The sequence below is a fragment of the Ambystoma mexicanum genome, chromosome 10, assembly GCF_040938575.1.
Source record: "Ambystoma mexicanum isolate Mex_15411 chromosome 10, UKY_AmexF1_1, whole genome shotgun sequence".
NCBI lineage: Eukaryota > Metazoa > Chordata > Amphibia > Caudata > Ambystomatidae > Ambystoma > Ambystoma mexicanum.
In genome coordinates, this window is record NC_090932.1 from 1408732416 (window position 1) to 1408751643 (window position 19228).

Genomic DNA, 19228 nt, shown 5'->3' on the forward strand with positions numbered 1-19228 from the left:
GTATGGAGGTAGCCATGCCGCTTTTAGCGGCATAGCTACCGCCATACCGGGTACCGGATCCGGGTTCCTGGAATGGGGAAATACCGGGCCATTCCGACCTTGGAGGGCCCGGTATTCCCCCATTCCAGGAACCCGGACCCGGTACATCCCCATTCCCATTTGAGCCCCCATAGGGCTCAATGGGAATAGGGAGTATGCTAACCACGGGTCCGTTAATGACGGGCCTGTTGTAAGCATCCTAGTCTGCTAGCGGGTCCCACTAAGGACGCCTGGTTTTACCAGACGTCCTTAGAGGGACTCACGAGAAGACCTCGTAATGAGGCGGTAGAGGGTTAACGGCACCGGCAGCTCTACCAGCGCCGTTAACCTGATCCGGCTCTGCAGGTTGCGGATAGGACCCCTTCAGGAATTCCTGGACGCTTGGTGGATCCAGGTGTCTGGAAGCTTTGCAGACAAGATTGTTCTCGACGAGGAGTTCCGTCGAGCGATAAGGTGGTGGGGCGTGCGCTCCAGCATTGCCGGGGGCACGGATTTCCAGAGCCCCCCATACCAAGAGACAGTCACCACAGACGCGTCCCTGGAGGGCTGGGGAGCCCACACCGGACGTCTCCACGCCAGAGGCCTGTGGCTACCATAGGAGAGGGCTCTCCACATCAATGTCCTGGAGCTGCGGGCAGTGTTCTGGGTCCTCTAGTCGTTCCTTCTGTCACTCAAGGGCAAGGTGGTGAGGGTCTTCACGCACAATACCACCACGATGTTCTACATCAGGAAGAGGCACAGGACTTGTGGCACTGGGCCGTCAGCCAAGAGATGTTCCTCATTCCTTTTCACCTGGCTGTAGTCAAGAACACCATCACCGACTCCCTCAGCAGGGAGCTCCGCTCTTGCCACGAGTGGGAACTTCGACATGATCAAGTGAACAGCCTCTTCCTCAAATGAGGCAGACCCCAGATCGATCTGTTTGCGACAGCGATGAATTCCAAATGCCAGAGATTCGCCAGAAGGTTCCACCAGCCGAGGAGCATGGGGGACGCGTTTTCCTTTCTGTGGGAAGGCCTGTTCTGCCGGAATTCCCCTTCCCCGTTGCCTCTCCTGCTGCTGTCATCAATCAACTCAAACGGTGGCGATGCAAGATGATCCTCATCGCCCCGGCGTGGCCGAGTCAGATTTGGTACCCGGATCTTCTCAGCCTGTCAGTGTTACCCCCGGTCAAGCTGCCGGTGGTTTGGATCTGCTCGCCAGAGAAGGAAGCGCAATCCTACATCACAACACAGGATCGCTGAACCTGAAGGCTTGGCTCCTGCAGCCTTAGGGTTTGGAGTGTATGAGCTGCCGGCGGACTGCAGGGAGGTCCTTACCAGGGCCAGAGCATCGTCGACTCTTCATTGCTAAGGGCACAAGTGCAAACATTTTGCAACGTGGTGCCGGACGCAGAAGACCAACCCTCTGAATATCTCAGCTCCGCAGATTCTTCCGTACTTGTACTTGGTCAAGGCAGGGCAGAAGCACGCCTCTATCAAGGTGCTTCTGGCGGCTATCTCCCGCTACACCAGGTCTCCAGGACGGTCTTCTCTTTGGTCCCACCGTCTAGTCAAGGAGTTCCTCAAATGACTGTTTCGATCATTACCGCCGGAGAATGCCCCTACCCCGGCGTGTGAACTCAACGTGGTGCTGACGAGGATCATGGGGGCTCCCTTCAAGCATATGCATCAGGCCCCTCTCAAGTTCCTTTCGTGGAAGACAGCTTTTCTCGTGGCCATCACCTCTGCCAGGAGGGTAGGTGAGATCCAGGTCCTTTCCTGCGAACAGCCTTAGCTGACTTTTCACAACACAACGGTGGTGCTGCGGATGCACCCCTCCTTCATGCCAAAGGTTCTGTCGGAATTCCACCTCAACAAGCCTTTGGTGTTGCCTGTGTTTTTTCCAAAACCTTTGTCGCCGGCTAAAAGGACTTTGCACTGGCTGGATGTGGCTTGTGCGCTGAAGTTCACGCACAAAGTGTTTCCGGAAGACATCTCAACCATTCATGAACTTTGGTCCTGTGAACCATGGGAAGGCCTTGTCCAAGGCTTCCATCTCCAGGTGTCTCTCCGGCTGCATCACACACTGTCACTGGTTGTCAAACCAACCGTTGCCCGGCCGTCCGAGAGCCCATTCTACCAGAGCGATCGCTGCGACAACGGCGTTCCTGTCTGGTGTGCCCCTGCTGGACATCTGCAGGGCTGCTACGTGGAGGTCCACGCACACCTTTACAAGATTCTACTGCGTCCACAGGGATTCCAGAGAGGAGTCCAGGGTTGGCCAAGCAGTGCTACGCAACCTGTTCGCTTGAAGGTGAGCCTGTTCCGGAGGGAAGAGTATTTGCTTCTGTTGAGCCTTGCCACCTCCTGTGGTTGTGTAATGTTGTACTGCTATGTATTCTTTATTCTTGAGCATGTGAATCCATGCCAGACCCCATGCTGGAGAAGGAACAAGTTGCTTACCTGCAACTATTGTTCTCCAGCATGGGTCTGGCATGGATTCACATGCAAACCCTCCCTCCTGTGGCTCTTCTTGGTCATACTGCCACTTTATGGGCTATTAAATCTGAAGATGGCTGCCAGAGGAGGGGCTTCGGGAGAAGGGCAGTCATTGGTTAGGGGCAGTATGACCCAGAGCTCAGTGATTGGTTTATCGGAGAAAGACAGTTTGTAAGTGAAAGTGAAACTGTTTTACTTTTTGATTCCCGGCCTGACGACGGGGAATATTCATGAGCATGTGAATCCATGCCAGACCCATTCTGGAGAACAATAGTTACAGGTAAGTAACTTGTTCCTTCTGATTCCGTTTGTATCAGAGGTACTCATTGCTACCCATGTACTCTCAGATCATGCAGCAGTTGAGTGTACACTTTCAGTTGATAGGTTGTCCCCCGTTAGCAGGCCCCCATGGAAGCTGCACGACCCGGCCCTCTCAGATGTGGTGTTCAAAGGACTCCATAACTAAGGCAATAACTGATTTCTTTAGGGAAAATAGCACTGATACCGTTCCGACTGCCACGGTATGCGACCCTATGAAGGCAGTGATTAGATGGGAACTGATTGCTCACACGACTGCTTGCATTTATAGGAATAGAACCCTAAGGTAGGCACTTTAGGGGGAGATGCGCGCTTCAGAAATGCTTCATAAGCATTTCAATTCTGTCATGGCCAGGAAGGGCCTACGGGTAGCGCGAAATAAACTAGAAGCACACTTAGCAGGAAATACGGCCAAATCGATTATTCGTGCTAAGCAATCTTATTATGCCATGGGTAATATGGTGAATACATTTCTGGTTCATAAATTGAAGGCCATACATACAACAAATACTACAGCAATGCTGGTAGACTCAGACATAAATATTCAGTACAGGGAATCGGCGAAAAGGAAGGTTTCTGAATGATATTTACCCACAGAATCTGCAGCAGGCCCGCCCCCCCCCCCTCCATCTCTGGGACTTACGCCAGACTACCAAATCAGGCTCTCGTCTACTGGTCAGGAGACCTTAGACACTCCTGTAACCACGGAAGAGGTGGCAATAGCAATAGTTTCTCTTAAACACAGGACCCCTAGTCCGGATGGTTTCTCAGTATCGTTTATACGATTTTTCAACCGACACTACTACTCAAACCTTTGACTAACTTATTCAACTTGTTCCCGGAATTTAGGGAGGGTTACTCCTTCGATGGAGTCAACTACAATTTTAATACTTAAGCTGGGGAATCCCACACAGGATTGTCACCCGTATAGGCCAATTTCTTTAAACCTGGATGCCAAGTTGTACTCTAAGGTGTTGGCCTCGAGGTTGGGGACGGTTCTACCCCAACTGATAAATCCGGATCAGGCTGGGTTTATTCCAAAGCGAAGCACACAAGACAACATCAAATGAGTCTTGGATATCCTTGACCTAGCCAGCAGGTGATAGTCTTGCCCTGGGAGTACTCACACTGGATGCTACTAAAGCATTCGACAGAGTGCACTGGCCCTACCTTTGTGAGGTTCTGCTTGCTTTTGGATTTGGCCCGTTGGCTAACTACCATTGACCTTTTACTCGAATAAGGGTTAATTGCCCCTGTCCCTATCGCTCATGGAACTAAGCAGGGTTGTCCACTGTCTCCTTTGATTTTTGCTCTTGTAATGGAGCCATTTGCGCAAAGGATCAGAGACAACTCGGAGATCACAGGGACTGAGGTAGCTTGGGTGCAACACAAAATGCCTCTTTATGCCGATGATGTCCTGCTCATGTTAACTAATATACCAACCTCCCTTGAGGCTGTCATGTCTGAATTAAGATGATTTGAACTGGCTTCTCTGTCAATTACTAGAAATCCTTGCCATAAGTGTGCAATTGCCCAAGCAAGTCATTGCCGCTCCGAGATCCACCTGTCGAATTCCGTGGGCATCTGACACTATTGAGTACCTGGGGGTGAGGATTCCCATTTCCCCGCAGGATGTATATTGGGTCAACTTCCCAGGGTTGCTTAAGGATCTTGCCGAAGATCTTAAACGTTGGAGTAAGCAGGAAATATCACTGATGGGACGAATCGCTGCAGTAAAAATGAATCTTTTACCCAGATTCTTGTATCTTTGTCAAGCCTTGCTAGTTAAGATACCCAACCTTGAAGTACGTATGCTGCAGCGTAGCGTCCTACAATTTATCTGGGCGGGCAAAAAGCCTAGAGTTTCAAAAGCTGAGGTTTTAAGCGATGCCCAGAGAGGGGCAATGGCGGCTCTGGACCTCCTCAGGTATTATGTGGCTGCTCGGGTTACGCGCATTTTGGCTTGGAGGTCCCCTTCCAGATGGGTAGCTCTTGAGAAAGCCAACTCCTCCTGCCAGTTATCTTTCTTACCCTTTATCGACAATACTAAACTCCCCGATCTGACACACACTTGAGCTCGACAAAAATCTTGCTGTATTACTGGCACGTGGCTTTTATGAAGAAGTGGGTGAATCGGGTTTCAGACCGTGCTCTCCAGTCTTTGGTAATGCAGAATTCTCCCCAGGATTCTTAGGGAATAGTTTTTCAAATTGGCATAATGGGGGTCTGCATAGCTTGCATCAGCTGTACCAGGAGGGCTCTCCTCTCTCGTGTCCGAATGTAAGGCTCAATTCTCACTAACCGAAGGCGAACGATTTAGATATGGTCATATTCGGCACTGGATTTCACAACTGTGAGGAGCCAGGTGACCCACGAAGGTGAGAGTATTGGAATGTACCCAACAGTATGGCATAGATGGGGGTAGAATCTCATGCTTTTATAAACTTTTGGGAGGCAACTTACTAACCGTCAGATCCTCCTACATTGCCATTTGGAAAGCGGATGTGGGACCTCCTGTCGAGGATTTATGGGAAGAGATCTGGGCTAGAAACCACGCCTCCTCTAAATGTGTAACCAATAGAGAATGTATGCATAAAGTTTGCTACAGATGGTACCGGCCTCTGCTAACTTTACATAAAATGAATGCGGCTTTGAATTCGGCTTGCTGGAGGGGGTGCGGCCTCGGGAAGCTACTTTCATATGTGGTGGTCCTGTCATGTGATCCACACTTTTTGGATTGCTGTACTGTCTCACATTAAGGAGAGAACTGCAGTGGACTTACCCCTGGCTCCACTAGTTGGCCTATCGCGTCGCTTAGTGGAAGATGTGTACCCTAAATCGGGTTGCAGAGCACAATCGGCGACACACCAATTTTTAGCAACTAAAATATCAATAGCACGATCGTGGAAGGCTTCTATGGGGCCAGTATTGGCACAATGGTGGATGGAGGTCTGGGACATCTTGGTTGACGAAAAAGTTACAGCATGTGTAAAACAATGCGCTGCCTTGGTATCTAGAATTCTGGCTCCCATTTGTTGACTATTACCAGAATTTTCCCTCCCTAACTTTTAAACCGTCTCTACTTTCAAACTATTCCCTGATGTGATGTCCTTGGTGTGGTACTTTGCTATTTTAACAGGGTTATGCATTTTCGCATTAGCGCCTCGGTGGTGGGATGGCTTGTTGGACCCGGGAATGTTGTGCATTATGCATTCAGCCATATTTTACTGTCTATGTATGTCTCGCATCCTTGTTTGAATAAAAGGTTTGGGAAAAAAGTTATAGAATTTTGCTTTTATACTTAACAGATACTTCATTGTTCTGATATTGTGAAATGTGTAGGCTTAATTGAGCTGCAACAAGAATGCTGTGTGACTTGACTAGTTTATATTTGTGTATGATTTTGTATTATCTGGGGAGATGGTTTATATTTATGGCCTGTATTGTTTGTCTAATTGTGCATAGGAGACTTTTAAATATTCATGTTCGTGTGCAAGGTTTGTTGGAAACCAAAGCACAAATGGAAAAATAAATAAAAAAGAATGCTAATCCATGCACTGGGAGAAATTGTTAACCCTGAGGTGCAGGCCCGTTTCTTGGCCCGGGCGAGGCGGGCAGCTGCCCGGGGCGCAACCGCCAGGGGGGTTCGCAATTACCCCGCTACACTGGAGCCTCTGGAGGGGATAAAATTCCCCAGTTTGTGGGGCGGCGCATTGTCGTGGGGAAAGTTCTGTGGGTCAGGTACTGGCGTTGCCCCTTCCGACTGTAATGTCACAAGTACTACGTAACATTACAGAAGTCAGAGGCTTCCTCTGACCACTTTTGCGCCACTTGGGGTGGGGGCATAAGCACAACAATTAAAACACTTCAGGTCCCTCTGCAGCTAAAACCAGCTCCTCCCATCACAATGCAGGCAGGAAACTGCTAATGGTGGGCCATTAGTCACTGAATGGTTTCGTGCTGACATTGTGTTGGGAGGGGAGGTAGTGTGGGGCGTGGGCGTGCACTGTAGGCAGCTTTGCCTCTCCCAAAATAATAGTTTAAAGCGGCACTATTTCTTTCATGCTGCTTCTTTTCCAAACTTGATATCAATTCCACTTTAAACCACTTCCATGGCACTGGTGATGAGTTACTTCATTAGGGTGATAATAGTTTTGATCCGTGTTGCTGAGTAAATATTCTTTAAGCCATGACCCGGTTCATTTATTTATTTATGCAATGTTTGTCGGGTACATGGACACCGATTCTTTATTTATGCAATGTTTGTCGGATACCTGTATCAGACAAACAAATTTAATAAATAAATAGGTACCCGACAAACATTGCATGAATAAATAATCCGGTTCCATGTCTCCTTATAACAAGTCAACAGTCAGACTTTACTGTATCAAAGCATACTCTTGATTCCCATTCAAAGAATGTTAAAGTGAGTGTTTATTGGGTTCAGGTGTCTCCTTGTCATTGCCCTTTTGGCTTAGGTTGCCTCCAAACCCCCTTCTGCATCTTGTGTTCTTTGATGGTTGCATATACTGCATCCTGTGCCATATTCATGTTCTCTTGGTGTGCCCAGTCCTCATTATCTGCAGCCTAAGTGGGACTAGAGCATACAATTGTCTTCGGCACCAATGAAAAAGTGGCCCACTGTTGCAAATGGCAATTCATTCCTTGTGTAACGGACTGTTTGACTTTGGGTAGGAGTGCCTTAATGGTGTAGTTTGGGAGTGGGGTGGGGTGCGATGCAGTGGGGCTGGGGCGCGGGGTGTGGTGGGGCGCGGGGTGCGGTGGGGCTGGGGCGCGGTGGGGCTGGCGCGTGGGGTGCGGTGGGGCTGGGGCGCGGGATGGGATGTGGGGGGTGTATTCCTAGTGTTTCGCTCTGGGCACCAAATGGATTCGAAACTGCCCTGCTGAAGTGCGTTATAATGGTTTTCAAACAGGCAACATAACTGTGGAAACCATGATGACCATTCTCCGTGATAAAGAGAGTGGAATTAACATGCAAGGAGGATTCATGACAAGTGGGAGTATGGCATCCATCCTGCCACAAGACTGCAGCCTACCTTGTGTTCACTTATTTACAGGCACGCCTGATGCAGACAGGTATGAAACCATTGTTCGCTAAACACTCCTTTTGCTTGGTATAATATTTCTTTACATTAATGTTTTGGCTATAGAACAGTGATAAAACACACAAGTTATGAAAAAGTTAAGTTGACATTCATCACACAATGTTGTCCATGCACGAAGCCCCCAAAACAGACCACCTTGAGTTAAGCATTTCCGTAAAACATTCAGGTGCTTCGTTTCAGCAATATGGTGATTAGCCCTCTCTTAATATGGCATTCTTCCGTGTTGATGTGTCTACGTACATGGGGGAGTAAACAATGTTACGTTGGTGTCATGAAACAGAAAAGTCAAAATGTTTTTCATTTATGTGATTTTTATTATTTTTTAATCCCAGCAATTAAACCACTGTACAGGGCTTTTGTAATCCTTGGTAGCCTTTCAAATACTGTGCTTTAGTTGTGTCGGTGCAGAAGGGTCCCTCCTTTGTTCCTGCTCAGTCCCGTGTGTGCCTCGAGCTCCTGTATTCCCACCACAGCCCCGCAGTGTAGAGCTCGGTTCTACTCCATGCGACTTAATTTCTTCAAACCCCCTCTTTCCCAGTCTCCCCTTCCTCTCTCCACGGCCGCTCAGTGTTGCCAGGTCAGAAGGAAAAAATAAGCTGAATGTTCTTTTAAAACAAGCCCAAAACAAGCTGACTCCCAACCAAATAAGCTGCAAAAACAAGCGCACCTTAAAATAAGGTGGAAAGGTCTCAGAAGTTGAAAAATAACTATAACGCAAAGAATACATACAGAGAGCTCAAACATATGTTAACAAAAAGCATTTATTAAAATTGTTATTTTCTAACAATTGGTGTCTATTTTAATTTTTTGTATGTGTGCGACTTATAAAAGCAACATTATTGGCTTTTTGGATCCTTGGCTGCTCTGGTCCTTGATTCGTCGCTCACCTCTGGTCCTTGGCTCCATTGCAGGTACCTGCCAAGTAGCCCCATGTACTTAATGACACTGAGCCAGTCCAGGCATTTCCTATTAAATGCTAGGACTGGTATTTTATTTCTTCCCATTATAAGTATGGGCCTACAAGGACCAGTATGCAAAGGGAAAATCCAGGACTAGCTCATGGCGACAAGCGTGACATGCCCCCCCCCACTGTCGTCCTTCTGGTATTGGGAAACCTGGTTGACTGCTGTCATCTGGTCCTTGGTTCATATAGTCCATCACCCCTCTGGTCATTGGCTCCCTCATGACTTACTCCTCTAGTAAATCACTAGCCCACCCATTGACTGTTCATTGCCATGCTAATCCCCAAACCTGTTCTTGCCCCTCCCCGCCCAAAACACCTTCTCATGGGAACTCTTTGAGCTCTCTTTAATCAAGCCTTAACATTAAACTTTGCACTCAATGCTGAATTAATTTGAGCTGTAAATGCTACTGGTGTAATAGAAATGTCTTAACCTGGTCTGCGTTCAGCCAATCAAGTTAAAAGCACTGTGTGTGTCCTTCAGTGAAGTCATGTTAACAGTTTTTGGCTTTTGCAAACTTATCCGGCATTTGCCAGGCACTGCCATTAGATGCCCTGGTACTTGCACCATTTTGCACCTGGTGCCGTTCATACAACTAAAGACAGCAGTGCCTACCAAGGGCCTTTCCCATGCCTACACAAAACCCTAAACTATTGTCATTGTCTATGCTTGTTTCCATCATTACTAAACTACATGTTGCTGTAAATACCCCGTGTTTACCTCTTGGCTAGGTAATGAGTCTTCAAAGGGTCTCTCATATTGAAAGAGCCCATCAATGCAAAAGAAAGGAGTACTTGCAGGTCGTTAAGGGGCTGCAGACAGCCCCGTCCAGGACGCTGCATGGGGCTTCACATCAGGAAGGCAATCAGCCCGAGCCTCACAGCGTGTGCATAACTGCTTATGGCAGGACGGCATGTTCGCCTTTCATATTCATTTTTCTTTTTTGTAAATGGGGCCAAGTCAGACAGACTGGCAAAAAAGCGGAACAATAAGCACACAATTGAGGAAAAAAGCAGACAAAAACCGCGACAAGCAACCTGCTAATATTATAAGCGACTTTGGGCAAAAACAAGCCCAAAGTCACTTATAATATAATAAGCGGACATGGCAACACTGCAGCCGCTACAAAAGAAGAAAATATGAGAACTGCTTAAATGATGGACACGGGCACTCAGGGACAGGGGTGGAGCTACGCAGAAAATATGAGAACTGCTTAAATGATGGACACGGGCACTCAGGGACAGGGGTGGAGCTACGCAGATCACTGGCCAATCCCAGGAACAGAAATGTAGGAGGGCGGGCTATGACATTAGCTTTTCATTTCGGGCTGCATGTATGGCTGTAGCCATCAAGTGGGCGTGACTCCGAAGATTGCCGAACACTGCCTCCCACAAGCTACCATGGGAGGCAGGATAGCATACAACACCGGCTTGCTTCCAATCTTTTGTAATTGACAGGCGCTTTGCAACTTCTCGTTTATTAAAAGTGCATGTATGTCGTGCAGGGGCTGCATTGCTGTAGGCAATGCGACGCAGGGGCCAGGGGCTGACTTACTTGGGTACACAAAGTCTTAGACGCCCGCCGCCTGCAACATACTCCTTCACTGCTGTTTTTCTCTCTCGAACACGAGCCCGCTCGCCCCGCCTTTCATTTTGTTGTCCTTTGTTCGCTGGCCTTGGGTGGCGCAGCTTCCTGTGATTGTGGGCCACTTTCTTTCCGCAGGGCTTCTGGAAACTTTCTTCCACCCGGCCGGTGCTTCTCGACTGAGACTCCTTCTGTCACAAGATAAAAAAAACAAACAGAACAATGTTCGTAGAAAGGCGGTGAGAGGATAACACAAAGATGCTGAGTTTACAGCAAACCTTATGAAAAAGAAAAAGAGAGAGAGACACCGAGTACACAGCGAACCCTCTGGATGTTTGGGTCCCCGTGCAGGGTCCACAAACAGCTTGTGTTTCTCTGAGCTGAAAGCAGCTCATTATATAGGACCCAGGGGTAGCCCCTGGGTCTTTGTATTGTATCTGTGGGGGCTGTTTGTTTTTGTTTGTTCATTTATTTGTTGTGCGCACTGGACCCTGAGGTAGCAGGGCGCATGAGAACAAGTAGGTTTACAGCTTAGTTACAGAATTTACACATTTACAGAAGTTATACATTTACAGAACATGGCACCACAGGGTGAGACATTAACAAGTACAGACGATGTGTAGCCAAACAGTCATCATAGAGCTAACTTTACGGAGTAGCAACAAGGATCCAGTCAGACACCATCAGGTACCGACATGTGGTGGGTGCATGGGCAAGTGCATGTTACATAGTATTCTCAGTGAGCCATTTTATTGTGTTATGTCTGAATTTGTTGAACGTTTGGTCAGTTCTAAGTGCATGGGGCAGGGAATTCCACAATTGTGCTGCCTTAACTGGGAAGTTTGAACCTCCAATGGTGGTGAGTTTGAATTTGGGCACTATGAGGCCGTTAGGGCTAACTGTTCTCGTGGGTCTAGTAGGGTTTTTTCTGTTGAATCGTTCTGTTAGGTAGCGGGGGGCTTTATTATTTAGGCATTTATGGATGAGGGATGCAGCTTTGAGGTTGATTTTTTTCTTGGTAGATAGCCATTTGTATTTCCGTATTATTTCGGAGATATGTGCTCTTCTGGGAATGCTTAGGGCCGCTCTAAGTGCATTATTTTGGAGCACTTGTATTCTGTTGATTATTTGTTTGGTAGACCCTATGTAAAGGGAATTACAATAATCTAACTTTGATAGGATGAGGGCTCTGGCTAGAATAAGACAGCTGTCGGCTGATAAGAAAGGTTTCCCGGCTCGTATTAATTTGCATGCATAGGCCGCGGATGAGGCCAGTGAGTTCACCTGTTTGGTAAGGGAGAGGGTCGAGTCAAGGTAAAAACCTAAGGTTTTTACTTCTTTGGCGACCCTAATAGTGTTCCCATCGATGATGAATGCTGAGTAGTTTTGGTTAAGTTTAGAAATGCGAGCTGCCGTGCCCATGATGATGAGCTCTGTTTTTTCATCGTTTAAGCATAGGCTGTGGTTGGCCATCCATGCCTGCACGATGCTATAGATTCTATTCACCAAAGCCAGATCTTTTCCGTAATCCCCAGTAAGTGGTAGGAGAATCTGGGTATCGTCTGCGTAGTTGGTGTAGGTGACACCCAGATTGTCAAGATCGTCAAAGAGTGGCTTTGTGAAAATATTGTAAAGTGTAGGCGAGACACAGGATCCCTGGGGCACTCCACAGGTGATGGGTATTGGGTCTGCTGCCGCTGAGGGGGAGAACACTCTCATAGTCCTGTCGCTAAGGAATTACTGTATCCAGGCTATGGCCTCCTCTGAGAAGTGGGCCGCAGAGTCCAAGTGGTTGCACAGGACTCTATGGTCCACCAGGTCAAAGGCGGCTGAGAGGTCTAGAAGGAGGAGGAGGGCTAATTTGCCCTCGTCTCTGAGTGCGTCAATTTGGGCCTTTAAGTAGATAAGGGCAGTCTCTGTACCATGTTGAGGTCGGAAACCAGATTGGCGGACGCCAAGGAGCTGGTTCGCCTCAAGGAAGTTCTGAATTTGGGTATAGGATACCTTATCTAGTATTTTTAGTAAGAAAGGCACCGTGGTGATGGGCCTGTAGTTTGTAGGAATGTTGGGGTCCAGTGTTTGTTTTTTCAGAAGGGGGAGTACCCAAGATTCCTTTAGGTTACGTGGAATGGTACCCGTAGTAAAGGAGGCATTGATAAGTTTTGTGATGAAGGGAGCTAGATCTCTAGCAGCTTCCTTGATCAGTTGTGCTGGACATTGGTCACCTTTGCAATTGGAGGGTTTAAAGCTCAGAATAGTTTTCTCTACCTCAATCACTGAGACCTTACAGAAATTGAATAGGGTGGTTTCTTTAGGTATGGATGTGGTAGTTTTGTTCGAGGGAGTCGAGTTTTGGGCTGGTAGTGAGGCTTTCTTTAGAGCGATTTTAGTTTGGAGGTTAGACACTTTGTTGGTTAATGCCAATTGTAGGTCTGTGCACTAGGTTTTATCTTTGATGGAGTCATCCTGTGCTACGATAGGGGTTTCCAGTTCTTTTAGGATGGAGAAAAGCTCCTTCATACTGGAATTGGCTTGGGTAATCCTGTTATTGTAGGTTTCTTGTTTGGCCAGGATGATATCCTTTTTGTATAGCGTTGAGATGTTTATTAGATTGGTTTTGTTTTCTGCAGTAGGATGTAGGTTCCATACTGTTTCGTATTTTCTTTTCTGAAGTCGTAAGTTTTTTAGGTGGGATGTGAACCACGAGTTCAGGTGCTTTTTTGGTTTGCTATTCCTAAGTTTGAGCAGGGCAATGCTGTCGAGAGCGAGGGTAATAGCATTATTGAATTCCTCCACTAGAAGGCCTGTATGGCTGTGAAACCTGACCCCAGGCCGGGATGCAGCCGACAGTCTGAGCCCCTGAGGGGGGCTAATCTTTGTTGTTCCCTTGCCTGGCTGACCTTGTTTCCCCTGGGTGCTTAGCACCCAATTGTTATTGTGGAAGGTTGAGGTGTTCTTTCACACCTCACCCTTCCTGCACTTTGTAGCGCGGAGACTGCGTGTCTCCTTGTTGTTGGAGGAGAGGGAAGCTGGGCCTTGGGGGAGGGCTGCTGCCACTCTCCTGGGCCTGCTGCCATGGGGGAGCAGTTACCAGGCCTCGCTTGGGGCTGCCCGGCAGCGATGCCCAGGATTGGTGGAGAGAAAGTCGCGTATCAAGATCAGAATCATACAAGTGCAAACTACAAAAAAGGCTGTTTCATGGAAGTTGTTGTTTTTTATCGTTTGAGCTTCAATTTGTGGTTTTATTGTAATGCTGCTTGAGCAGTAAAGAGAAGAGTGAAGCATAATCCTAGCCTGCAGTCTTGACATAAAATCTATAGGCCGTAGGCCAAGCACCCAAGACTCTAGGCCCTGGCCACAACTACCACAGCATATCACACCCATAGATCACACCCATAGAATCAAACATCTATCAAATATCTGCAAATCTAGTTTGTGTAGTATTTGATTTATATAGTTTGTATGTGAGGTTTTGGCTATGTCATGTAATTAAGATTGTAGAGTTTGGTAACAAGCACTGCAGTATAACATATCCATGGGAGTAAAAATGTTGGATTGTGGTGTATGGTTAGACGTTTGCATCAATGGTTGTGTTATGGGGCAGTATTTGTGAGTTTAATTATAATATACTTACTGTTTGATTTTTTGTGATTGGATATATTTTTTTCATGACTTGGGTAACTGGAACAGATATTCTTTTTCAATTTATGTGATAAAAGAAAAGATCATGTCAGTGTAGGTAGTTTATAAAGAGTTATTGCATTTCATAATGGACATTTCTGCATTATTTCGACCCTCATATTTAGTAGTTTACAAACCAGTGCACTGTGCAATTTGCTCAGTTTCTGTGTTTGTTTCTCTGTGGGAAAAAAAATCCATGTTGGATTAAAAAAAAACTTTTTTTGTTATGGTACAGTACTTTTCTTTCTTTGTTTTCAGTGTTTATTTGTTGTTTATGGCTAATGTTCTATCTGTTGGCTTGTTGCAGATTGTTAGATACCTGTTGGCGAATTCTAACTGGTTATAGTTTTTTATTTATATTTTCAAGTTGCTCATCTATCTGTTGGGTTGTTGCAGATTTTTGGGGCAGTTTGATACCTGTTGGCGTATTCCAACTGTTTATTTCTTCTTATAATTTAGTGGTATTGATTTATCTGTTTGGTTGTTGCAGAATCGTGGAGCAGTTAGATACCTGTTGGCATATTCTAACTGTTTATAGTTTTCTAATTGAAGTTTTATTGATGTTTATGCAGAGATTAGTTATTAAAGTTTGTTTTTAAGAATATTAAATAAGCGTTTATAAGATTTGCTGGTAATCTCTGCTTTAGAGTAATGGTACTATCATTATGTTCGCACTATCCAGAATTCTTTTTTATATATGCAGTGTAGTGACCTGAATTGGTTGTGTCTCCTGCGTAGTAGATTATACCTATTGTTGTGAAGGTTTTCTTACCCAGTGATACTTCACCATGTGTGAATCCAGTCAGCTTGCAGTTGTTTTTGGTACCATATGCATCGTAACGTAAAAGCATTAGTATTACATATTTACTATGTGTTTGTATTTGTAAGGTGGAGCAATTATCAGAATTGCAGGTAATACGTAATCTGCCATGGTTTGCATTTTGTACAAGTTGCTGAAATGGAATGGATTCAGAGTTAGGTATGGATACATACACAAAGCGTTCATTAGGGATTTATTCCTGTGCCACAATGTTGCAGAGAGTGCATGTATGTTTCTACATGTATGAAATCTGGAAGATTTCATTTATAGGTATGTTTTTGTTTTCCAGTATTTGTAGTAAGTACATTAGAAAATCTTGTGGATCTTCCTGTGAGTTTATAGTGAATTGCACAGTAGTCCAATTCTTGTCTTATTCCATGAACACTGTATGTGTTGTCAGGATTGTTGCTTGCATTTCTATGAAGGACTAACATTTGCAAACACAGTTGGTCTGTATTGTGTAGGTAAATGTTGTCAACAATTGGTGGCAATTGGAATAGAATATATATTGTGTAGCAATTTCCACCAGTTATATTTAAAAATTTGAATGGACCAGATAGTTCTGTGTCCAAGTCATTTCTTCAGAGTGTGTGTTGCTTCTTTGAAGAAGTACCTGAGTTACTTTGAGTAGTAGATTCTTCTTTGGTTGTAGTAATTGATGAAGTATTAGCTTCTTTTACTCTCTTTGGAGGATTTACAGTGAGATCCTTTTGCATTTCTGCTTGAAGTAGTTTTCTTTTACAACGTTTTCCTTTCTGTGGAACAGGATAGGTTTTTAGATGGGGGTGTACAGTGAATGTAGTCTATTGTATTCTAAAATGCAAGGAATATCAGCGTTTACTTTACTTGCATCAAAGTTGATTAGAACTGGACCGTCAAGTGTACGTAAGCGTGATAGTAATACATAGCTCATGCCTTCTTTAAAGACTGTGTTCCCAATATCTATCAATGCTTTATCTAGGGTACGACCTTGTGATTTGTGAATGATGACTGCATATACTAGAGTTAGAGAAAATTGCTCTCTGTGTACATACATGTCTTTGAAAAGAAGGAATCGAGCTGTTGAGCGTCCTATCCTTTTTACTTCTGATAGTTTGTCAAAGAGAATATTGACAAACTGAATCTTGTTGTCACATGGGTATGTCTGAAAGCCAACAACTGTACCAAGTGCTCCATTAACTAGTCCTTGCTCCACATCAAGGTTACGTTTAAGCATTACTCTACAGTTTAAAGATAATTTTAATATTTTCTCCAAACCAGCTGTGTTGGAGATAGAGTTTTCTAAGGTATTTAGTCTTGTTGTGGCTTGTTGATACATGGGTAGTGTCATACCATGTACGTCCAGTTTGTCTGTAGAGCAAATTTCAATTATTGGTTGCATTTCTTTTTTCAACATTGTTTAATTGAATTTTGAACAGCTTGCAAGAGTTGGCATGAGTTATGGCCATACAGTGCATGGATGTGCTGGGTTTTTAATATTGATTGTGCTTCTTGAGGTAGTACACCAACTCGAATACTTTTTAAAATGTTGGCGTATGTGAGGTCTGCAGACTGGCACATGTTTTCTGTTAATTCTCTGTCTTGGAACTGTTTACAAAGGTTGACATTTCCTATGCGGCCAACAGTTTTATGGCAGAATTTGTGCCCTAAGGTTTTAAAAATAGGTTCTATATATAACACAAAGGACTGATTTGGGTATGCCAACTGTGGGTTGCCCAAAAAGCTAGTCGCACTAGAAACTCACAGTTTTTATTCAAATGAATAGGGATGGATACATCTCTCTTGCTGAGCTCAAAATTGCAAGTAGATACTCTTCATCGTGTTTAAAAGACACAAAAAGCCAATCCCGACTCTATGTGTGTCTGCCATTATTGGTAGAAATATCTCAAATTTTTAATATGCTTTCTCCGTTAGGTAGGTGCAGAACTTTATATTAAAAAGGCTGGAGGAGTTGTATTAGATTCTCCAGTAGATTCCTCTCCTGCTTCTGAGCAGTGAAGAAATGTATAGGTTCCTTGACAATTATGAGGATCCTGGGGAGGGGAGAAGCCCGCCTGTACTAATTACTGTAGCACTAGGTCAGGTCTCCCTATACCGACCGGTTTCTGTGGTAAATCAGTAGTTGCACCACATTCATCAGGGCTTGTGGAGGTATTCAATTGGGTTCCTCCTAATTAAGATGGGCAGCTTAGTCTGCATACTTCATGGTCCTCTCCCTGTAAGGATGATAGGAGGGAGTGGGAAGAGAGAAGAGGGGGGGCAGGTTAAAGAGATGTAAACCTAACCTCCTAGTAGATCTATTGCATAAAAACATTATAGGAATGACTGCACATCTACAATATAAAAGGAAGGGTGCTTACCCTGTCCGCCTGGAAATAAATTCTGTACACGGGTGGGTGAGGTGACCTGGGACCTAGGAACCAAAATAGTTGTTAGTACTAGGTTGGAGTATCTGCTAACAGATATGAACAAACAGTGTAGGTTAGCGCTGTATATATCATTTTTAACATTTAAATAACCGAGAATTGCCTCAATGGTGGGTGTATGTGGCCGCACAGCGACGTGCCACATCCCTCTCTCAATATTTGCGTATTACCCCCGCGGCCTGTGCCGTGTGCGTCCGCTTGTGTTAAAGCAGACGGCTGCTGGTAGGGAGCGGCTTACCTGCTCGCTTTCGTCTCTGTAGAGGTCTGGCGGTCTGCGCGTGGAGTGTTCTCTACGCCGCTGACCGCCAGATCTCTTTTTATTTTTGTTGTGACGCCGCCGTCTGATGCACGCGCGGGTTCCTGGGACAACGGCCGCCCGCGTCTGTCTGCGGGCGGCCATGTTGGAGTCAGGCTATCTGGGCCGTGTTGGAATGCCAGAGTGTACTGGCGGTTGTGCGATCTCAGAAGACCTATAATTCTTAGGGTTACATGACAGGTAAGTAGTAGAGCACTAATAATGTTACACATACAACTGAAACTATTGCACAGTGTCTCATATTATTAACGGGACGAGTATGGGTCATGTCGCTACTTCCGTGCTGTATCTTGTGGGTGGTGAAATGTTTCCCATGTACAGCCGCCGATTCAATATGCTCATACCGTACCCCACAGTTCATTTAACACCCTATTTGATAGGCTAGACCATGGTTGCGAGGGTTTGCCAGCTGGTTGGTTCGTTTAATCCATTCTTATCTGTCTTCAAATGGAAAATCCAAAGTTGTTCTCTTTTATAGAGTAGATCGTGGATATTCCCCCCTCTTATGGGTATAGCCATTTTCTCAATGATTGACCAGGTGAAATCTGCTGGATTATGTTGCTGTTCAATAAAGTGTTCCACCATTGGTGCAGTTGTTTTCTTTGTACGTATGCAGGAGCGGTGCTCAGCGAGTCGTATTCTGACTGGTCTTGTTGTCATTCCTACATATCGTTTGGCACATGGACATGTTATGATATAAATCACATTACAGCTGTTGCAGTTCGTGAACGTGTTTTGCGTCCATGGGAAGTGCCAGCCAATCTCAATGCTGGTCAATCTTTTGGTGCTCGAACATGCACTACATGATCCACAGGGTGTGTGGCCTGTGGCTTGGGCCATATTCCACAGTGTGTTGGTTCTGGGGGTGGGGTCCTTATATGAGTGGACTAACCAGTCTCTCAGGTTCTTTCGTCTTGTAATGGCAAATCTGGGGGTGTCCAGCCTTAAGGGGCCGACATTCAAAATCGGCCAGAGTTTCAAGACCTCCTTCTTAATTTTATTGGTGAGGGGTGAGTAGCTCAGTACTGCAGTTATTTGCTCAGCATTTGTTTTTTCTTTGATGTGGTTTTCAAGAGTAGTTTCTCTGGGTATATTTCTTGCTCTTTTTCTGGCTTGTTTTACCAGTTTTTTCGGATAGCCCCTGTTGTTAAGTTTAGAGGCTAGAGCCATTGACTGCTGGTTGTAATCAGTTGTCTGTGTGCAGTTACGGCGATACCGGAGGAATTGTCCAAAAGGTAATTTTTTTCTTAGACTGGGCGGGTGATAGCTCTTATAGGTCAGTAGTGAATTTCTGTCTGTCGGTTTGTTATAGACGGTACTGATAATGTTACCATTGCTGATTTTAAGAGTTAGATCTAAGAAATGCACTGAAGTAGTGCTGTGAGTTTCCGAGAATCTGAGGAATGGGTTTTGTCTGTTCAACCAGTCCATGAAGGTGATGAGATCTATTTCATTGCCTAAGAGGATCAACAGTAC

The 19228-nt window shown here is 45.5% G+C and overlaps 2 protein-coding genes across 3 annotated transcripts in view; one reads left to right on the top strand and one right to left on the bottom strand.

The window, feature by feature from the left end:
• The window catches only part of USP30 (ubiquitin specific peptidase 30), a 1160327-nt gene extending 1149778 nt beyond the window's left edge, over positions 1 to 10549 (bottom strand). Inside the window, exon 1 of the mRNA XM_069619452.1 lies at positions 10480 to 10549. The gene's annotated coding sequence lies outside the window, so the exon portion shown is untranslated. The remainder of the gene's footprint in view (positions 1 to 10479) is intronic.
• A 135-nt stretch (positions 10550 to 10684) lies between these two features.
• The window catches only part of SVOP (SV2 related protein), a 750499-nt gene continuing 741955 nt past the window's right edge, over positions 10685 to 19228 (top strand). The window contains exon 1 of one of the 2 annotated variants that reach the window (XM_069619446.1): positions 10685 to 10748. In XM_069619446.1, coding sequence (XP_069475547.1) covers positions 10732 to 10748 — 17 coding nt within the window. In that variant the 5' untranslated portion in view covers positions 10685 to 10731. The remainder of the gene's footprint in view (positions 10749 to 19228) is intronic. The other variant, XM_069619445.1, reaches the window with a different exon arrangement.